Source organism: Zalophus californianus, chromosome 13 (genome assembly GCF_009762305.2).
Source record: "Zalophus californianus isolate mZalCal1 chromosome 13, mZalCal1.pri.v2, whole genome shotgun sequence".
NCBI classification, from domain to species: domain Eukaryota; kingdom Metazoa; phylum Chordata; class Mammalia; order Carnivora; family Otariidae; genus Zalophus; species Zalophus californianus.
Window position 1 is genome coordinate 34,275,401 of NC_045607.1, and position 21,998 is coordinate 34,297,398.

The 21,998-nt window shown below is 52.7% G+C and overlaps 1 protein-coding gene across 2 annotated transcripts in view; it reads left to right on the forward strand.

Moving 5' to 3' along the window:
- SHB (SH2 domain containing adaptor protein B) overlaps window positions 1-21,998 on the forward strand; it is a 135,434-nt gene that overhangs the window by 91,473 nt on the left and 21,963 nt on the right. Inside the window, exons 4-5 of one of the 2 annotated variants that reach the window (XM_027616220.2) lie at window positions 13,316-13,487; window positions 18,828-18,947. In XM_027616220.2, coding sequence (XP_027472021.1) covers window positions 13,316-13,487; window positions 18,828-18,947 — 292 coding nt within the window. The remainder of the gene's footprint in view (window positions 1-13,315; window positions 13,488-18,827; window positions 18,948-21,998) is intronic. The other variant, XM_027616221.2, reaches the window with a different exon arrangement.

Sequence of the window (21,998 nt, forward strand, 5' to 3'; positions counted from 1 at the left end):
AGAACAGCTGTTGCAGGGTGTGAGGTGGTTCTGGCTTCTTGGGAATGAAAGTCTTCCCACCTCCTGGAATTCTGTGACCAGGTGAATGAGAAATACCACAAGGTCTCCAAAAAGCCTTGGGCCTTCATTGCCTTCTCTTCCTCCAGGAAGCCGACTGTGGCCTTAGCCAGAACCTCCAGCCACCCAGCACTGGAGTCCCTTCCCACACACGTGGCCTCTGTTGATCCCAGCCCCCTGGTCAGGTTTCTGGCACCGCCAACTACCGGGAACAGGCAGGCTGCAGCTGGGCCATGCACGGAGAGGTGGTGTGGCTTCCATCAAACTATCAGCTCCTTTCCCCCCTGGCAGAGACACCTGCCTTCAGAGCTGGTGGTTTTAGGTCCTGGCTTGCTTCGACTCACCCCCTGGGAGTCTTTACAGCAACAAATTGCAAGGTGGCAGGTGGGTCTAGAAATGGCCTTCCCGCCTAGCCCTAAGCCCCCAGATGCAGCTCTGGGCCCACACAATGGCTCTGTGGAACTCTCTGCCCAGTAGTGGGGCAGGAAAAGCAGCCTCGGGTGATTCCATGCTGTCTTGGGGAGGCATGGGTGGGTCTGGAGGGTCTAATCAGCCCTGGGCATTGTGTCAGGGTCTATGACATGGACAAACGGAGCCTGCATAGGAGGTGGCCACACAGGGAAAGGCAGAGGAGCTAGGAGCATAACCTAGAGAAGCAGACATGGGCTCAGGGTGGCATGGATTAGGTGTCTTCACATCTCTGAGGGGCCACTGGGAGGACAGGGATTGAACCTGTCATAGGAACCTCGGTTTTCTCACCTGGGAAATGTGCCCACTGCAGACGGTCCCAGTGAGGCTTAAGGGAACCGCATCACAAAAGTGCTGGCCATTGACTGAGTACTTTCTGCCTGCATTGTCTCATCGAATCCCACAGCAACCTTCTGGGAAATGAGTTTCCTCATTTTACCGATAAAAAAGCCTGAGGTCCAAAGAGAAGGGGCCCATGGCTAGTCAGCCACAAAGCCAAGATTTGAACTTGCGAAGTCCAACTCCAGATCCAAGCCCGAACCCAGTGGATGTCTGGGCTCCCTGCTGCTGTCAAAGATGCTGCACAAAATATGGGTGGAGCCCACAGGAAATGTCACATGCCTTTCATTTGCCCTTGTACAGATTTCTCCCTCTGGGAGGCTACTTTACTGGGATGTGTGTGCCCACCTAGAATGGTTCCAGCAGAGGATCCAGTAGGAGCCCAAGTTCTGGAAGTTCGCGCCAGGATGGGGGGGTGACCATAGCCACCCCACGGGTTAGTCATGCTCTGCCACCATTCAGCACAGGGAGGGGCTCCCACACCATGGCATCCCACTTCTCCTTGTCCAGCTGGGGAAACCAAGGCCCGGAGAGGCGAGGAGAACTGCCCAGGACCTCATAGCAGAGCCAGTCAGGCCGTACACAGAAGATAGATCAACGTTTCCTTTTAATCCAATGAGTAGAGTTAACAGCCACATCCTTAATGATTTGTAATTGCCTTTGAGAAGCAAATGAACAGAGTGCTTGCTCAAGGAGCCGGGCGGCAGGGCATCCTTGAAATCTTTCAGAGGGGCAAAGTCTTCTCATTTTTTCATTTTCCACTCACTGAAGATTTGTCTCCATTGAAGCTACTTTTCAGGCAAGGCCCTGGGTTCAGCCGGCGACAGGTCTACCTCCCAGCAAAGATAGAAGACAGACCTATGACTCAATGCTAAACATAGTTATTTTGGGAATTTGTCCGTCTTCCCCACCAGCCCCTCAGCGAGGCGCTCTGCCCTCGAAAGCCCTGGTCAGTGTTATGCGTGCCAGGAGTCCGTGGCACAGTAGAAGGAGTCAGACAATCCTAAGTCCATGTGCCGGCTTCACCACTCACCAGCCGTGGGGCCGCAAACAGGCTGTTCCGTCTCCCTGAGCCTTCGTTTTCCCATCTATAAAAGGGGGATACAACTCTTGTCACGCTGTATCTCCACAATGATCAAGGGAAAAGATCTGGATGAAAAGACTTTATAAGCCCTAAAGGGTCACACATGTGAGAATGGTTATTGTTGTTCAGGGAAGGCTTACTGTATTAAATAAAATTTAATTTAATATGAAAACAGTACTACTTGAAGAGGTACCTGGAAGGCACAGAGGCCCCACTTTACAGAGTTCATTCCTCATTGCACCTGGCACCGAGCAGCATGGATGCTGTGGGAAGCAGTACTTACGTAGGGGGTCCTAGTCTCCGTTCCTGCGGTAGTTCTAACTGTGAGCCACCTAGTTCTCCCATTCTTTGTTCAGTCCTTCCCAAGGATTAGACCACTGGTCCCTGGGCGTGAGGGTCCCCTCTGTCGCCCTCCCCATTCTAGCCATGACACACTCGTGGATTGGTTGGCTAGCCCAGAGCAAGTAGGGAAATCACCCAAAGGAAACATTAAATAGATTGTGGGGTCCCACTCCTCAGAGTTCCTGATGCAGTAGGTTCTGGGGGTGAGGCAGGAGAATTTGCATTTTTAACAGGGTCCCAAGCATTGCTGATGCTGCTGACCTGAGGACTTTACATTGGGCACCTACTGTGTACCTTGTACATGTTATGTGTTAGGTACTAGGGTCAGGAGGTAGAGGGCATGTCACAGCTCAGCTCAGTGGTAGCAACACCACCTCCTCCAGGAAGGAGGTGGACACGTGCAGTCCCTTCCCCACCCTCATCCCAGGTTGGGCCGGGACCCCTCTGTGCTCCTATCACACCCTGTACTGGGGGTCCGTTAGTTTATAACGGAACAGCCAGATACACCCTAGCAGGAGAGATGCTAATGCTGTGTCGGTCCCACCTTAGCCAGGCACCCTCTTGAGTTCTGACACCTTCCCAGCCTCATCAAGTAAAGCTGAAAGGGCAGAGAGAGGGCAAGTAAGGTCCTGGGTATGTCTATTTCCTAAACAATTGTGAGTCATCTCCAAAGCAGCTCAATTGGCTAATTTAAAATAATCCTATTAAGGTAAGGGGGGAAATGGGGAAAGGACAGGAAATTAACATTTAGTGAGCACCACTTATGAAGCCCTGCAAGGTGGGTGTGGTTTCATTGTCATCACACAGATGCCAGTACTCGGGCTCCGAGAGGATGAGCCCCTTGCCCACAGTCACCCAGCTAATGAGCCCAGTCAGACTGACTGCAAAATCTTTGCTCTTTCCACTGCTGCCTTGTCATCTCAAGTGAGGAAAGGGCAGGTCGGAACATTGCCTTTACCTTGTGCTGGTGCCATGTGCCTTTGGTCACTGTGAAGGCAGAAGCAGTGGCGCCCACTTCGTGCTGACCTTGTGACTTGTCACTGTCAAATGCAAATGCTCCAGAGCTGGGAGCGCTGATGTTCTGTGCACCAGACACTTTCTCTGGGCTTGCTCTTCCCACCGAGCCCCATGACTCATCCTCGTGCCCTCAGAACAAACAGGCTCAGCCTCTGCAGAAGGTTCCTCAGGGAGCCTTAGACCTGCCACCATCACCTGGCGCACCCAGACCCTCCTCTCCCCTCCCCATTGGCCCCAGTGGGGCTCCTGTGATGCTTCCTGTCCCTTGCACAGCTTCCCAGTATGCCTTGGGTCTGCGAGGAAATTAACAATTTTGTTTGTATGGGGAGCTTTTTGCTATATAATGAGTAACAGTTGTAATTAATGTTTAACACATACGAACAGCAGGTCTGCAGAGAAAAGGGGGATTTAAGTGACTACGAAGAAAACCGGGATTACTCGCTTCCTTTGGCTAATATGTTACTGAGGGACAGGTTTTTCCAGTTGGTTTTTCTACTTGACATATGAATGAATTCATTTAGTAGCCCCTCCCCCCCAAAAAAAGAAGAAAAGAGAAAGGAAAACACTAGTGTTTAATAGCTTTGGTTTGTCTACTAATTATATTGATAGAAATGTTCCTTCTAGTGCCTTTGTCTCCTGTATGAAAAAAAAAAACCACAAAGATTTGATAGAATCTTTGCTGTTCTGTTTGGCAGGTCAGAAATCTTCATGTGGATAGAGATTGGTTAAGCTCTGTGAGGTCAGAGACTCTGCCTGCCTAGTTCACCCCTAGGCCTATACCTAGATCCGTGTCTGGCACATAATGAACATGCAGATATGTGTTAAATCATTGAGTAAATCCTGTCTCAGGAAAACCAACCCCATGATTTCTTCAGGACACTAGAATACCTAGGTAATGATGCAGCCTACTCACACAGGGATAGTTTATTTTCATATCATTCTTTCATGCCATATGCCTGTCTTCTCTCCAAACGAAGCTGAGGGACCTGCAGCTGGAGGGGCATTTTTTACACAGCCATTAACTGCCACAGTTGCCACCTCTGGTCGGAATTCCTAGGAAGAAGCTGCGAGTACGTCTCCGCCTGTCTGAGGATTGGCCCAGGCGTCCAGATGCCATGTTGTAGGTGGAGAGAGTGGTGTGCTAGCGGGTGGCATGCAGCCCCCTGAGAGCCATCCACCTGGCTTGTCCCCCCCTGTCGCTCTTCCTTTCCCTCGCTGCCCTCTACAGAGGGACGGCAGCAGAAACCTATACACAGCTTGGCTGGGGCTTTGGGGCTCCTGGATGGGGAGACGCTTTTCCACAGATGCCCACCATGCAGGTCCTCTGAGGCTTGTGGATGGGGGAAAAGTCTAGCCCTAGGATTCTAAGTGATTGTCTGTGGGTGTCTGTAGGTGTAAGCATCAGGAAACACGCTGCATCAGACGTGAGCAGGCATTCTCCACCTGACAGGTGAGCCCGGCCCAGAACTAGCAGAGTGCACATGAACTCAGATGCCAGAGCCACAGGATCTGTATTTAAAGCCTTGTGCTGCCTTTTGCTAACAGGGTGACCTGGGGCAAATTGCCTCTGTTTCCTCATCTTAAAATGAGGTGGAAATTGATCTGAGAGTCGGGACAGTGAGTGCTCAGTGGACACTGGCTTTTGGTACCACTGTCGTTGTGAACTACTATTTTTTGACAACATATTGCACTATAGACAGGATTTGTGCTGAACTTGTTAAAGTCCTCTGGGGTGCAGAAGACTTGGGTTTAAGTCCAAGTTCAAATCTAGCTGTTGACTTGGGGCAAATCAGTCCCATTTCCAGCCCTCTGATTCTCATCTGTAAAATGAATTATGATAATAAAGATGGCTTGCTTCAGCAGCTGTAAAGGTCTCTGCATCTGGGTCATTTCACCATTTTCATCAGGATTTATCCTTCAATTTCCCATAGCCGAGCAGCAGCCCTTGGGGTAGGGTCTTTGCACCAGACAGTGGTGCCTGTTTCCTATGGTGGGTGCAGAATAAGGGGACAAAGACACTACCCACCCCCCACCCCGCCTTGTTCCAGGGCCTCCTTCCCCAGCCCAGGCTTGGGTGTACATGCATGGACGCTGTTCCTGGAATCCGGATGGTGTTCCTGGAACCCCAGCGGCATCCCGGCGCCTGCCTCACAGCCTGTCCAATGCCCTGCTTCTCGGGGAGTCGCCGCTGCCTCCTTTCACAATGAAGACCTCTGTTCTCAGCACTGCCCACGAGATGTGGCAGCGTGGTGCCCTGGGGCTTGCACGTGTCTGGGAGGTGAACACAGAGGCCTCTTGTTGGCAGTCCTGGAACACAGACCAAACATTTGCTGAGCCGCCTCTTGTCTTACAATACCTGGAGGTGCAGCTCTCACGCACAGGATGGGTCGGGGGAGGCGGAGAGTGAGGCATGCTCTTGAACTGGAAGGGAAAGGGGCCTCACCTCTCTGGGCTTGTTTCTCCATCTGTAAAATGGGAATTCTAATATTGATCTTGCACTGAGGAGCAGATGAGGTAACTCAGAATGTATGTTTAGAAAGTCGAAGCAGCAAAGCCGTTGTCATGGGAACAGTTTCAGTCAGTTGCAGGTGTTTGCACATTATCGTGAGTCTGTGGTGTTTCTAGAGACTCCGGGGATCACGTGGTCCAACCCAGCTTCCCAGACCACTGCACTGCCTCCCTCCTTGCTCCCCTTGGGGGCTACAACTGCCTAGGCAGCAGCCCCCTGTGTGCCCCTCCACCCCTGCCCTTCCTACTCCCTTCCACACACACACACACAAACACACACAGACGGAGGGATCAGTGCCAAGGACTGTGCAGAAGGGGTGCCTTTGGCACCTTCATTTTGTTCTCTGTGCCCTTGTGTTCTCAGAGCATAGGGCAGGCCCCTCCTGTGAGCCCCGTGTGGTTTGCAAAGGCGCCCCATATTCATTTCTGCCTCACCCGCAAAAGGCCTAAAGAAGCCTCTTCAGTGGGCTGAGAGCTCCTTGCACGCGTCCTCTTTTCAGTTGTCTGATCCTTCTTGCCTCTGCTTAAAGGAGCCTGTCCTGTGTGGATAGCTGGTGGGTCAGAGACTCCAGGCTAGCCAGAGAGCTGCAGCCACTGATCTTGGAACACACCACAGGTCTCGCTTGGGGCCCAAGGTCCCTGGGCCCCCTTTGCTCCTTTCCAGCTGGCTTTAAATGGGCCCTGTCCTCTGGGGCCACCGTTCACACCGTTGGTCAGCTGGGAGGACTGAAGGATGTTGGCCAGGCCACTGACTTCTTTCCCTCCCCCTCCCCAGGGAAAGGTATTCCTAGGGTACCCCCCACCCCCAGGTGGGAGGAGGCCTTCCAGGGCTTAAATCCCAAAGCAGAAGGGGAGCAGGTAGGGGCTGAGGCTGTCTGCCTGATGTGGCAGGTCGCTCCTATCAGCTTGGGCAGGTTACTTGACTGCACCAGGCCTTGTTTGTGAAACCTGGACAAATTGCCCTGACGTCTCCTAGGCTTGCTGTGGGGGTCAGAGGAGAATGTCCCATCAGGTCTCATGGATGCCTCCCCATGCACAGGAAGCATTCGGTAAAGGTTAAGCCGTCTTCAAAATGTTTTAAAATAATTTGAGGAGACAGTCCAGCTCCCGTTTCCTTTCTTGATTGATGCATAGAGGTTCTATGGTCCTGCTGACCCAAGTGGAGATTTACTCACTCGGTAGATATTGGGCATCTGCTATAAGTCAGGCACTGTTCTCGGCACGCATTCAGCTCTGAACAAAGCAGACTATGTCGTGCCTTTGGACCTTCCAGCTTAATCAGGAATCCCAGCAGAGGCTACGGAAAAAGAATGTGGTTTCTGATGCAAGGCACTTTATCCTCCTCAGTACATGAGAGGGGAGTATTCAGAGCATTGGGTGTGACCATGGGGAGAGAGTCACCACTTACAGGGACCTGCCTGGACTTTGATATGTCATCTATTACTAACTACCTCCATAATCCTTTATGATATAAGAATAGACAATCCTGTGTTACAGAAGAGGTAGCTAAGGTTCAGAGAGGTTTAGAAACTTGCCCAAAGTCACACAGTAATGGCAGAGGCAGGACTCAGACATGGGTTTTTCTAAGTCCAGAGTCCATACCCTTTCCATGATGCCAAGCTGCTGTGGTTCCTCCATTCTCTGGCCTTATTGCAACCCATAGGTTCTTCTTGTCGGCTGCATGTTGGCCATGAGGAGAGGTTCAGTGGAGGCTGAGTTATAAGGCCCCATTTCCATCCAGTTCTGAAAAGACCTACCTGCCACGCTCCTGGAGACTGGGGTGGGATCAAACAATGGCATAGACCAGGGGATGCAGGGCACAGAAGAGAAAGGAATTCTACCTGGGGATCTAGGGCAAAACCTCCACTAGAAGGTAACATTGGAGCTGAACCTTAAAGAATAGCAAGGATTTGTGCACCCAGAGATAGTGAAGAAGGATTCCAGAGGGCAGCTAAAGGGCAGGTACCCAGCGATAATGAAGGAGATTCCAGGGGGCAGGCAAAGCAAAGCAGAGCCCTAGGGGCAGATGGTGGATTTGGGGACTGGCCATTCTTTGTGACTGGAGCCTAAGGCTGGGTGTGGACCCCAGAGGGGTTTTGTAAGGGAAGATGCATCCAGAAAGTTGGGTTGGTGCCAAGTCACTGAGGATCTTGAACACTAGAGTGAGGAGTTTGCCCTCCATCCGGGGGCACTGGGAGCCAGCAAGAGTTTGTGAGCCCAGCAAAGCTGTGCTTTAGAGGCCCATTGGCCTTTTGGAACTTGTTTTCTCTGGCCAGCCCTGAACGATAAACAAGAAGGAGCTGGACCCTGAAGGAACACATTGATTTCATCTAAGCAAACATTTACTAAACACCCGTCTCCATAACAAGCACTGCATTAGGTTTAGGGGCAAACAGATTGGAGAGGGGAAGAGAAAGAAAATCAATCCCAGGCACTGCCCCCACAGAACACCCCGACTAACTGGGGAAGAGTAGGAGGCGGTGCCATGGAGCTGCAAGCCAAGTGCCAAGTGCTTCTGTGGAGGAAGGGGCTCTCAGCAGGCAGTATAGGGGAGGCTTTGTGGAGAGGTGGCTTTTTGCCAGGTCTTGGAAGCTTCTAGATGTCCTATGGATGGAGCAGGAGGGTGGTCATTCCAGGCCTAGAGGTGGGAAGCACACCACAGACTGAATGAGGGGTGCACAGCCCCTTCCACAGGGAAGAAGGATCTGAGGGGGCCGAGGGGGAGCTGACCCTGGTGACCCATGGCCTGGGCTCAAGCCTGGTCTCCCCCACCCCTTAGCTTTGAGACCCTTTGAGGTAAGTTCTTTCTCACCTCTGAGTCCCCATCCCTCACCCATCACCCACAGGGTGGCGGGGCTATTGTGAGAGTCCGAGCCAACGTGGGTACCTGGGATGCTATCATCCATTATTGGCAGTGACTAAACGTCAGAACCGATTGGTATAAAATCTGTCCTGCAAGTAGGAAGGGGACCACCAGAGTTGGATGCTAATGTGGATGGAGAAAACGCCTGGAAGGGCAGTAGTGGGGGCACCTGAGTTGGGTCTTTAAAGGCTGAGGCCTGTCATTAGACCGGAATTTTTGGAAGGACATTTGGGGCATGGAGAAGGGGCCTCCTCACCTGCCCTGGAGACAGGCTGGTGGTACATCAGTGGGGCCATGTCTCCCACTGTCTCCGCGGGCCTGGTCCTGCCCCCAAGTCTCCCCACCCTCCTGCACAACTCTCGATTCCATTTGTAATTGCCTATAGGTGCAATTAATTAGGTTCTGTCATTCTAATGACTCACAGGGGTGGCATATTTTTTTCTCTAAATGCAGATATTCTTTTGAGGGTTTGTGTCTTTATCTTTTGCAGAAAATCACTAGATTAAAAGAATTGCCATTTTAAATTGCAAATTAAAGAGAAACTTAATTAGAAGGAATGAAAGCAGTTGTGTTTGGAGCTTTTGTTCTTAAATTTTTTTTTCTTTTGCTGCTGAATCACTGCACTTGGAGTTTGTGTATTTTATTTTAGGTGAAATGATTTGCCTAATTAAGCCTGTCATTCATCACCACCTGTTCCCTCTGAAATATATGGCTATATTATTAAGCTTGCAAGCGAATGTATAAATTAATTCAGTGGAGAATTACAGTGTTGACTGGGATGTTATTAGGTTTTATCGAGTTTATCTGGTATAAAAACCGGTATTTTTTTCCAATAAAGTAAAACAACAGCTCATTAATTTTCTTCATTCAGTCATTCATTGGATACCTGGTAGGTTGCAGGCATGTGCTAGGCAAGGGGCGCAAAGGCACATGTGGTATAGCCCCTGCTCTTGAGGGGCTCATGGGGCACCAGACCAGGAAACTGGCCATTAGGAGGCCATAGACTGAGATCAAGGTGAGTCTGGGGAGGGCGTGAGGTCAGGGAAGTCTTCCTGGAAGAGGTGGTCCCTGAAGGGCAAGTGGAGTCAGTTAGGTGAGGGGACTGGTAGAAGGGGATGGGGTGGTGGTAGTTCAGGCAGAAGACATGGCCTTGAAGTGGCCGTGGTGAGACCTGAGGCTGGACAGGCAGCTGGGTCATGGGCTGTGCTGAAGAGCTTGGGTTCCTTCTATAGATGGTGTTCCATGTTTCGTGTCTGTCCTGCCCCTTCTGTGCCAGGAGGTATGTGGTGGGGTTTTATATTGGCAGAAATCTCCGAATTCTAATTTTAGTCAGAGGTGAATATCTTACAATGTCTTACAAGGAAATGTCTTACAGTTCATTTGGTCTCTCCCTTTCCTTAGCCTGTGGCAAAACCGAGCATAGAACTTCATCTCCCCCCAGCCCCTTCCCACATCATGCCACTTCACTGCCCACCTCAGGACTTGTAGCCCCCAGGAGCCAGGGCCTGCTCAGCAGCCTCCCTCCATTCCTGACAGAAAGTTAGTGGAGGGAGGGACTGAGGAAAAGTACACGCTGGTCCCATGGTCCCTGGCCCCCCTCTCCTACCGCACCCTGGACCTCCTCTCAATGGAGCATCACACAGGGGCCTTCCCTGGCTCAGGCCATGAGTAGTCGAGTCCTGTTGGCATCACCTCCTACATCCCTCCCATCACGGAGGGATTCAGCCTCTGTTACCTTCCCTAACTGGTCTCCCTGCCTCCCTGGTTGCCCCCCACATCCCATCTCCATCAATAGTCAGAGACCTCTCTAAAACCCAATCTGAGAGTGACATTCCCTGACTGACCCATCCATCGGATCAAGACCCAGCTCTTTAGAAAAGGGCTGTGTGACCGGGCCCTTACCTGTCCACCTGATCCCAGTGCTCACCCCTGCCCAAGGTCACCCATCTAGGACTCTGCAAGACAGATGGCTCACCTCTTCCTAATCCCCCTACCCAAGAACATATATGCCATTTGACTAGTTGCCATGGGGCTACTAGTTGCCTGGGTGAAGAAGCCCAGGGCTGGTGTGGTTCAGAAGGAGGGGCCCTGGTGGGAGAGCCGGGATGTTGGGAAGCCAGGCAGGGGCCCACGGTGCCATGTGTGCTGGGGCCCCAGCTCTAGGCTTCACCCTCTTCACTACTACCGTGCAAGCCCAGGTTATTGACCAGATGGAAGAGGGCTCTCTCAGACACCCAACGCCAGGACCTGTACCTTAGAAGGGCCTTGTCATTGCTGTGTGTCCCTGTGGTTGGGACCCAGGAGAGAACCGTAGCCTGAGAAGAGGGCAGAGCCCCCAGCGAGTCCTCACTCTGTCCCTGCTCCATACTGCTGGTCATGGCCTCACAGGCTGGGGGTGTCTCTAGGTTGGAGTTTGGCCTCCCTCCTGCTTCCTCACAGATTTTAATTACAGTTTTCTGTGAATCTTTACCTCCTGAAGAATGCCAGCCCCATCCCTCCAGTGCTCAGGCCATAGGCCTATAGCCTCTCCATCCTCTTTCCCAATGCACAGACAAAGCCTGCACGACCATCCTCACTGCTGTTGTGCATTTCTCTCTCTCTTTCAATTAATAAACTTTTTAAAGAGCATTTGTAGGTTCACAGCGAAACTGAGTGGAAAGTGCAGAGAGTTCCCATCTACCCCCATCCTCCCATCCCTTTTCAGCACAGCAGTCCTGTTTGAAAATGCCGGGTCAAAACCCTCCCCATCAAAACCTCAGCGTGCCTCCCCATATCTCTCAGAATAAAATCACAGTCCTTTGCAAGACACAGCGCCCGATGACCTGGTACTGTTTCCTCCCACTGCCGTCCATATCCCCTGGGCTGTGTTGTTTCTGTCACCTGAGGCATGTTCCCACCTCAGGGCCCTTGAACTTGCTCTTCCCTCTGCCTGGAATGTCCTTCCCGCAGGTTTGTCCACGGCAGTTACTGCAGCTGGTGTGCATTTATTGTGTCTGTCCCCACTCAGACTTGGAGCTTCACAGGCAGGGATTTCTCTGTTTCTCCAGCCCTACCTTGCCTGGCGTATGTGAGGGAGTGTTGAGTGGGGCAGGTGCATGGGCAGGCCGCCGGCCTCTGCCGAAGTCATGAGAGTGAGCGCACACACATGGGTCCAGCATGTCTAGAGCCTCCCATTGGCAGGAACCTCCCTTCCCATTGCTTTCCATAGTGGTTAATGGAGAAGAGTGTCTTGGAGGGATGGAAATGCTTTGCGGTCCTGATGGATGATCTTGGTCAGCAGCTGAGACATAGAACAAGTTCATCCACATTCCATAGTCCCATAGACAGCACATCACTATAGTCAGGGCTGGGGTTTCCCGGCCCCTTCGTGAATGGGAGGTTGATTGCCGTGTGTCTGGCCAGGGTAGAGGACAGCTCACCACATCTTTGCTTGCTCTTTGGAGAGGAGATTCCTGCCAGTGTGTGTCTGTGGGCCTGCAACTGGACCTGGCTTTAAGAGCCTTATTCTACAGGGCCTGGCCCATTCACTCGGCACTCCGTGTGCTGGGCCCTTACGGTTTGTTCTCTCTGATCTTTGCAGTTATGTGGTGAGGTAGGAAATGGAGCCTCAGAGAGGTTGAGTAACTTAGCCAAGGCACACAGCAAGTTACTGGCAAGCTTGGAAGAGGAACTCAGGTTGGTTCGGACGCTTACGTGAAGTACCTAGTACCGTGTCTACATTGAGCAGAGACGATAATAAAAGTAAATATAATAACATCAGTTGAGCAGCGACTGCATGCCAGGCACTCTGCTAAGATCTGGGTGACATCACCTGATTGAATCCTCGCAACAACCCCATGAGGTGGGTACAGTCATCAGAGAGATAACTTGCAAGGTGGACTAACTGGTCTCTAGGAATGCTTCTGGCAACTCCAGGTTCAGTTCAGTATTTTCCGCTCTTTGTGGGCTATCTTTGAGGTCCTGCCTTTGAGAGGTATCCTCCCCAAGCCTGTGGAGGTAAACGATGCTCTCACAGGCACAGGGCAGGGAGGAGGCACATGGCAGGGCCTGCCCACTGTGCTGCGCACTGCTTCAGCCTCACCTGGTGCTGGGTCCGGGACTGGGCTCGCTGCGTGTGGGGACCATGCAGAGGGCACTGAATGAAGAGGAGCAGGCGTGGGGGATGCAGCATGGCCCTTGATTGGAACTCTGTAGGGTCATCCCAAGAGAAAGGGGGCAGATGTGGCCAGTATGCCCTAGGGGGCGGTGGAGAGAATGGGAGGAGAGGAGCCACTTGGAGGCAGAAAATGGGGAGCAGCTGCCTCCCTGAGAACTGTCCAGGGGACTGAGCCCCTGTGGGAGTGCCGTGCCCCCGCCCCTTGCTGGAGATTGCAGGGGGCATCCTTTGGGGATAAGGCTGAGCTCAGTGGCCTCTGGAGGGAGACTCAACCAGCCCCTTGAATGCACCATCTGGCTCTGACAGCACCTGCTATAGGAAACTCAAGCGTTTTGAGCCATGTTCATTAATTGCCGGGAACTCTTCCCCTTGTGAATCATACAGCCCCAAGGGGAGCAATCGGCTATTACCCTACTCTGCACCACCCAGTAATCCGTTGGGCTGAGCTCTGGTGATCATGCGCTTTCTCTCTCCCCCACAGCCCAGTTTAACGGCAACGAGAAACGGCAATCCTCCCCCTCGCCTTCCCGGGACCGGCGGCGCCAGCTTCGAGCTCCGGGAGGGGGCTTCAAGCCCATCAAGCATGGGAGCCCTGAGTTCTGTGGGATCTTGGGAGAAAGAGTGGATCCTGCTGTCCCGCTGGAAAAGCAAATGTAAGTTCCAAGGGATCAAGGCCCAGCCTCAGCTCCAGTCTATACAGTCACTGTTCAGGCTAAGAGAATGTCAAGGCCACCATCAAGTCTGATTCCTAACCCTGGGCTTTCTCCCTCCATGCCGTATTGCCGCCCTTACTTTTGACTACTATAAATTAGATTTGTTTGTTAGCCACAGTGATAGTTTTGCCTCACATCTGCTTGGTATTTGTTGAGCAAGGCTTTGACACTTTTTTTTTTTTAAGATTTATTTATTTGAGAGAAGGGGGGCAGAGGGAGAGTCTTTTTTTAACTCAAATGTTTTGGCGTTAAGATTTTTTTAAAACTTTATTTATTTGAGAGAGCATGAGAGAGAGAGAGAGACTATAAGTAGGGAGGGGCAGAGGGAGAGGGAGAAGCAGGCTCCCCGTTGAACAAAGAGCCCAACATGGGGCTTGATCCCAGGACTCCAGGATCATGACCTGAGCTGAAAGCAGCTGCTTAACCAGCTGAGCCACCCAGATGCTCCTGGCTTTGATGCTGTTGATTTGGGTTTTCTCAGCCCCTTTCCCCTGAGATTTCCCACCTCCAGTTGGTGGCCCAGGCCCATCCCTGCTGCCCCCTTCCCTCCCTGCTCTTCCCCAACACTGTCAGTCAGGCCCTTTACCACCCCTCCCCTTGACCTCCCTTCTCACTGTGCGCAGGTCCCTGCTCAGCTCTGAAACCTTCAGTGGCTCCCCATCACCTCCAGGATAAAGTCTTATCTCCCCAGCCTGCCACTTGCTCTGTGAATTGCCCCCACACTGCTTTTTCAATTTCTCACCATTCCATACACCTGGACTACAGCCAGCTTCTCTAGAGACTTGGTCAGGTCCTAGATCTTGTGCTGATAACCTTCAGGTGTATCATCTTCTTAATAAGCAAATATGCGATAAATGGTGTTATCCCCGTCACTTAGATGAGAAGTCGGGACTCCAAGAGACACAGAGCCTTGGCCAGAATGTTACAGCTCACAGTGCAGAGGCAGGATTGGAACTCCAGCCTTGTGACTTGGCCCCACACTCTCCCCTTCCTCCCCCTCCCCATACACACTCTTCTTCCCAACCCTTCACACATGTCTGACACAGAGTAGGCACTCCATAAAGACAGGAGATGAGCTGACAGCAAGCCGATCCCTCATGAGACTGTTCCATGTGTGTCATGTACTATATTAATCAACAGCGGGGGATTCTGGCCTCAGCATAGCCGGCAGTGCATCCCTCACAGGAAATGCTCACTCGGCGAGCAGGATGCAGGGTTTTCCGAATGATGTCATGTGCTATGTGCCCCCTTTTCAGCATGTGCTATCATCTGGGGAGGGCCTCAGCCTCCTTCGTGACACCCTGTGCCTGCTGTACCAAGCACATGGGGGAGCACTCCCAGCGGGCGTCTTTGCTAACCGTCTGTCACAGCTACCCAGGTTGGGTGGTAGGTGTTGCTTGTTTCTGATCACTATGTCCTTTTTAATCAACAAACAAAATATGATCCAGAAGTGGCTGGATCCAGCATGCATCCTGCCCTTGTTGGAACATAAGCTCTGTGAGGGCAGAAACTTCTCTGGGTCACCACTGAATCATTGGTGCTTTAGAATGGTGCCTGGCATTTAATAGGTGTTGTCCAGGAAATGGATGAAGTCCCCAAAGAGTTGTCAACCTGTCTTCCTTCCGTCACCTCCCATTCTCTCTCGCTGAGCGCAGAAGCAGCTCCCTCCTTTGGAGACACACTCTGCTCCTGGTTTTTCCTCTGCCTCCTTGGCCACCTCTTCTGTCTCCCCTCCTGGCTCCTCACCTCAGCTTTACCTGAAGGTTGGACTGTGTGGGGCTCAGGTTCCAGCTACATGCTCTCACTGGGTAGTCTCCTCAGGATCCTGGTGGTGAGTCACCAGTGCGCATCCCTGGCCCACACCTCTCCTAGAACCCCCAACTCCTACATCCAGCTGCTGTCTTGGCATCTGCACTTGGCTGACGAATGGACATCTCAAATTTAGTGTGTTTAAAACTGGGCTCCTGATCTCCGGACACTCGCTCCTCCCCCAGCTTTCCCACCTCCATAAATGGCATCACATGTACCTACTTGCTAAAGCCACCAATCTGGAGTCCTCTGGATTCCCTTTTTTTACCTTACGCTAGCATCTAATGCATCTAAACTAGCAACTTCTGCTAGTTTTCCACCCAGAATATAGGCTGAGTCCATCTGTTCCTCTTGTCCCTGAACCAGCTCCCGTCTGTACCACTGCAGAAGCCCCCTAGCTCGTCTCCCACTTCACTTCCCCTCTGGCCCCTCTTCAGGAGAACTTGGTTGGCCTTTGGCAAGACCATCGAGAGCGAGTAACATCCTCTTTTTAAAACACATTGCCCTCTGCTATGCTTAGAATGAAATCGGACTTCTTCCCTTGCTCACAAGCCTCAGGGAATTGGGCTCTGCCTCCCATTCCACCCTCATCCTGTAGCACTCCCCGTGCTCACAGAGCTGGACCATTCTGGCTGCCTTTCTGCTCTGTGAACACCCCCAATGCATTCTACTTCAGATCCTTTGTAGTTGTTGGTTCCTCTGCAGAGAACGTGTTTTCTTGGGCTCTTTACATGATTGGCTCCTTCTCACGATGCAGATTCTGAGGTCAAATGTCATCTCCTTGCGGGCTCCCCTGTCTGTTCGTTCTAACATAGGCACTTTCCCTGCCGCAGTCACTGCCTAGCACAAACTCAGGATTCCTACATAGCACTTGTCACTTTCTGAAATTGTGTCCTAAATCTATTTATTGACTCTCCCTCTTCCCTGCATCAGCCCCATGAGATCAAGGATGTCGTCAGTGGTGAGGAAATATTGGCAGAGCTAATGGGTACTGCATAGGCTGCATGGCAATGGCGGGGTCTTCTCAGTCCCCACGATTCTGGCCTGACTGGCCAGCTCTGCAAAGTCCAGCACATCCCCAGAGTGCCTCCTGCTTAGATTCTGTTTTCAGTCTAGGCAGAGCCTGCTTGGGCCCAGCAGTTGGCCCTCAGCCCCCCACGGACCACCCAGGCCCACCCTGTCTCCTGTTGCCCAACCTCATGCCAACCAGCTGGCCAGTGGCTGGCCCCAGCCCCATGATCAGCTTGGGGCTTGCCCCAAACTAGCTTTGGTCTCCTGTGAATCTCGACCCGAGTCCCTGACTGTCTGTGTGCAGTAGCTGGGGCAGTAGGGAAGGAGCCAGTGGCTTATCCTGTTGACCCTCCAGGCATTACCGTCAACCAGGATCCCGAGCCTCTGGAGGGGCCATCTGCCACCAGCTCAGCTCCTGTGCTCAGGGAGAGGTGCAGGGCAGACAGCACTTCCCTGGAGACCTCTTCTAGGCCTTTCCCTGAGGATGGCTCTGCTTCAAATGGCTGGAACTTGTTTTCCTAATAAGACAACATGTTTGTCAGCTCACTGGGGATGCGTTACACGGGTGAAATTTCCCAGAAAACAACCTTGCCAAATCTGTTAACTCTTAGTTCTGAAGTCTATTCCATCCTTGTCTAGCTGTTTCTCCAAACTCCAGTTGTGTATACCTTCTAACATGTGACTTCAGCCCTCACATCTCTGGAAGTGCTTTCACTATGGGATCCCTTGCAATCCCTAACTTCATATTCCTCTTCATTTCTACATACGTTTAGAAAGGAAGGCGGGTCTACACTCCTCCTACCCTTTCCCTTGGCAAGTCTCCCCTCCAGATGTCCAACCCCAGGGCTCACCTACTCTGAGTGATCACCTCCTAGGCGGTCAGCAACTCACTTCCATGCTCAGCGGGCAGGGACACTCATATCCACTCTGCAGTCCTTGCTTTCCTGAAGCAGATTGGGTTCTGAGGTTATCATTATGACATCACCACTGCTGCTAACTGTTCAGAACGCTGCCTTGTAAACGGCAGAAAGGGTACAAGGTAAGGAGTACCCTGTTTGTCCCCACGCAGAATGTCTGTCACAGAACTCTCAGAGGCCCTGTCTGCCGGGCACTCCGGGGCCGGGGCCAGGAGACAGCAGCACCCCTGCTTACACCTAGGAATTTGAAATGCAGCCTATGGGTGGCCAGCAGCCTGAATAATGACAGTTGGGGGAGTTACCCATGGCCAACTGCAAATTCACTTTCTCTTGATGCTCAGAGCTGCCATTTGTTGAAACTCACCCATCCCAGGCAGCCCTGCTATGCATCCTCCCATTTAATCCTCACACCCTAAAATGGGGGTGGAGTGACCTAACTCTAGAGAGAACCGAGGTGCAGTCAGGTTCTGCTGCTTGCCCCTGGCCGCCCAGTTGGCGAGTGTGGCAGGGCAGTCTGTGCCTCTGTGGCCATCCAGTGCCTACGGTTCTCTTCCTGGCCCCGTCTTGCCACGGTCCCACTGCCCCTCTACCGTAATGTAAACAAAAATGCATTCTGACTCGCATCTTGCAATCTTCGGTCTTCCTCCAAAATTCTACCTTCAGCTCTCCCAATCTCGAAGATCAGTGTTCTTCTTTTGTCCTGCAGCCAGGGGCCTTAGGTCATCTGCCACTGTACCCCTCCCTTCGGATTCTGCCACTGACCGCGTGGTATCTGAGAACAGTGATGCTGGGCTTCCCGCCTTCCCAGCCGATGCCAGATTTGCTTGACAGGAGCATTGGTTGGCTTTCCCGCCCAACCTCCTAGTTTCCTGAGTGATGAGCACTGCCCACTTGTCCCGCAGATGTCACAGAGAGGCAGCACATGTCCCTCCTGTCAGCACCCTCTGATGACCTCCATGTCACTCAGACGGAGAGAGCCAGGGTCCTCTCCCTGTGCACGAGGCACCCTGACCCGGCCCTGCCCGGTGGCCGCGTGGGTCACACTGCCCACCCCACCCCCCTTGGGTTCTCTGCCACTGTGCTGGCCTCTTAGCTGTTTCCCAGGCACATCAGGCACTCCCTCCTGCCTTGGGCCTTGGCTGCCCCACCCTCTGCCGGAACGCTCTGTCCCAGCTACAGGCCTTTGTGGCTTCCTCCCTCACCTCCTGCAGGTCCACACTGAGATGTCACTCCCTCCGGAAGGCTTCCCTGGCTACTGCTTAAAATAGCAGTCCCTACCATGAGCTCCAAATCACACCCCACCTGCTTCATCTCCTCCTCCTCCTCCTCTCCCCAGGATCGCACGTGAGCAGACACATAATTCTGTACTGAAGAACTGAATACATGCACACCCCCACACACGTGCCCCTGCCTTGTGACGAGGACACTGGGACAGGCCAGCTGCCCTCCGAGGGGGCCGAGCCTCCCCAAGGAGTTCGCAAGGGTATCAAGTGCTCTGGGGGTCAGGTCTGTGTTGGGTTCTGACCCTCTCCCTTCTCCCCAGCTGGTATCACGGAGCCATCAGTCGAGGAGACGCCGAGAACCTTCTGCGGCTCTGCAAGGAGTGCAGCTACCTTGTCCGGAACAGCCAGACCAGCAAGCATGACTATTCCCTCTCCCTGAAGTGAGTACAGCCTCACTCACCCTCTCAGCCTCCCTCAGCAGCCTCAAGTGAAGCGCTGCCTGGCTCTTGTGTCTGGGGCACAAGACTCGCCAGTGTCCCCTCCCCCGGGAACGTGCCGGCATGAGTTATTTCAAGCCTCAGTTTTTCAATTTGAACTTACTCTCCTGGGAGACAGAGGAGGTTTTTAACTCTGTCCCAGAAGAGGAGGGACATTTTCCTAGGATTTAATATTAAATACCCAAGAATAGCTTTCATATCTGCTGCGAGGCAGGACGCAAATGAAGCTCTGAGCATACCTCATCCATCTCTCAAACCTCACAACAGTCCTCTGATGAGAAACATTTGTCTCCATTTTGCAGGTGAGGAAACTGAGGCTCACAGGGGGGATTGGCAGGCCCAAGGGGCAGGGCCAGGAGTCAGGACCGGCTGTTTGACTCTCCACGGCGGCCCGCTGCCGCTGTGGGAACAACCCTTTCCCTGTTTCCCAGGCTGCTGTTGGGACAGGTCTAATGTTTATGTGTGTTGCAGAGGTGGTGAGGAGCGCTGCGAAGAGCCAGGAAGAATCCTGCTGGTGTTGTCCTCTGTAGCTGCTTTGTAAACTGTTGGGTCTTTCTGACCCGTGAAACATTGCTGTTGATAGGCAGCCCTGAAATAAGAGGGTTTTTTGCTTGAGCGCTTCATCATTCAGTGCTGTTACTGAATGGGACCCAACAGATTGTCTAAAACCCATTTTACAGGGACGCCTGGGTGGCTCAGTCAGTTGAGCGTCTGCCTTCGGCTCAGGTCATGATCCTGGTACCCTGGGATCGAGTCCCGCATCAGGCTCCTTGCTCAACAGGGAGCCTGCTTCTCCCTCTGCCTGCAGCTCCCCCTGCTTGTACGTTTGCTCACTCTCTCTCTCACCCACGCTCTCTCTAACAAATAAATAAAATCTTTAAAATAAATAAATAAAGCCCATTTTACAGATAGGAAGACTGAGGCCTAGAGAGAGGAGAGATTTCCCAAGGACACAAAGTTAGTGACAGAATTGGGGTTTAAGGACCCCAGGCCCTTTGGCCAGCACAGACTAGCAGGAGCAATGAAGCCCTATGCCTGGTTCCTCCCTGCTCTATCACCATTCCTAGAGGCCATGTGATAGAGAAGGGGCCTGCTGGGATGTGGCTGCCGGCCGTGTAGACCGTAGCAGCAGTGCAGCCACAGAGGGAGAGACTGGCCTGCTCTCTCTGCTCAGGACTGGCCCCACCCTGTCTGCTGGGCTCTGCCCCGAGAGGGACCGTGACAAGCTGCAGTGCATGGGTAGCAAACAGAGGCACTGAAGTCCGCCTGGAGAACAGAGGATGTGTGGAGACATGGTGGAAGCCACAGATTGCTCCAGGACGATCAGGGCAGAGGAACAGCTGCGGTTGGGGGTTCCCAGGTGGGAGTTATGGGCGGGCAGATTCCAGCTCAGTGAGAGCAAAAGTTTTTTAACAGTCAGATCTGATCTGGAATTAGAGCCATCCAAAGCTGCCTCAATAGGTAGTGAGTGTCTCATCGCTAGGGGTGTACAACTGGGGCTGGATGGCCCTCTTCAGGGAGAACATGGAGGGGATTTCTAACCAGCTGGGAGGGCACTCAGGACAAGCAGCACCTGTACTTCGTTGTTCACTGTCAGACCCATTGGCTTGAAGAGTCAGTTCAGTTATCTCAGCTGAAAAGAATTCAATACTGAACTGCAGCTGGGCTGGGAGGCTGGGCTGGAAGTGAGCAGAGTTAGAAGCCCGTCATGGATGGAGGAGAGAGCGGCCATGGGGGACAGGTGCACACCGTGGGCCATGCTGACAGAGACCAGCAGGTCCTCAGCTGCTCACAGCTCACTGCTCCGTGCAGCCCCGCCTCCTGCCTCACTGTCCAAGGTAACCTAGTAACCCAGGTGCTCTTGAGCCATTCTTCCTGAGTTTTGCCTTCCCGCCTCAAGGTGCAGTGTGCTGTCCAGGGCTGGGAGAGGTTAAAGGAAGCAGGTGACATCAGAGACGGGATTCAGCGTCACTGCCCTTCCACGCTGACTGAGGCAGCCTGCCTACCCCCTAGGCTTCCTCAGAGCGACTTTCCTTGTGCTGGCACTCTAGGAGTTGCTCTGTGACTCTCTTTCCTCCTGGAATCCTGTTGTCTGGGGCCTGGCCAGAGGAGTGTTCCCAAAATGGCTAATTTGGAGCAACCATACCAGGCCTGGCGATCCTCCATGAGGGCCCGGGCCCCACTAAGTTCCTATTTATTTGCTGGGCAGACCCGGCTGGACACTGGGGCCCCATGGTAACCCCAACACAGCTCTGCCTGCAAGGGAACTTGGCCTCCTGAGTACCCAGGGTGTGTCACCGTTGAAGCAGCAACATGGGACCATATACGGAATTCTCAAGCCAGTTGCAGAAGTGACCATACCACGTTACCTGCGGGATCCATTTCCCAGTTTCCTGTGAAATGTGCCCTTTGTGATGCAAACAGGCCTAAAATCCACCTGTGATGGGTCTCCAGGAGAGTATTTCCATCACAGCCCCGAGAGTGCAATTCTTTTTCATCCCGGGTGTGCCCCATTCCCTGGGTTGGGCTACTGTTGAGGGACAGACAGCACCTTGATTCTGTTTTCACAGTAACGGGCTTGGAGTCCAGGAGTCGGGGATGCTTGCGGGTGGAGAAAGTAAGGGACAGGCCTCCCCACTCCATGGCCTTATGGCCTTGGCAGTCACAGCACCTTTTGGAGCCTTTTCTGTGCACAGGGGGTGACGATGCTCTTCTTCCAGAGGGAAAGCACCTCTAGCCCAACCAGTGCAGTGTAACCGCTATCTTATATCAGTCCCATCCTGCTTGCCCAGTTTCTCAACCTGGGAAACTGTAATGGTTTCGTTAAAGGCCGTTTTTAAGGGCAGCAGAGAGGACCTGTTGACCAGAGTTCTGGACAGGAGTCCTGACCTATTAATCACTGCTCACTGTGTGACCTTGGGCAAGTTCCTTCCTTCTGGGACTCAGCATCCACATTTGTTCACGGGACTTTGATGACTGCTAAGGATTCTTCCA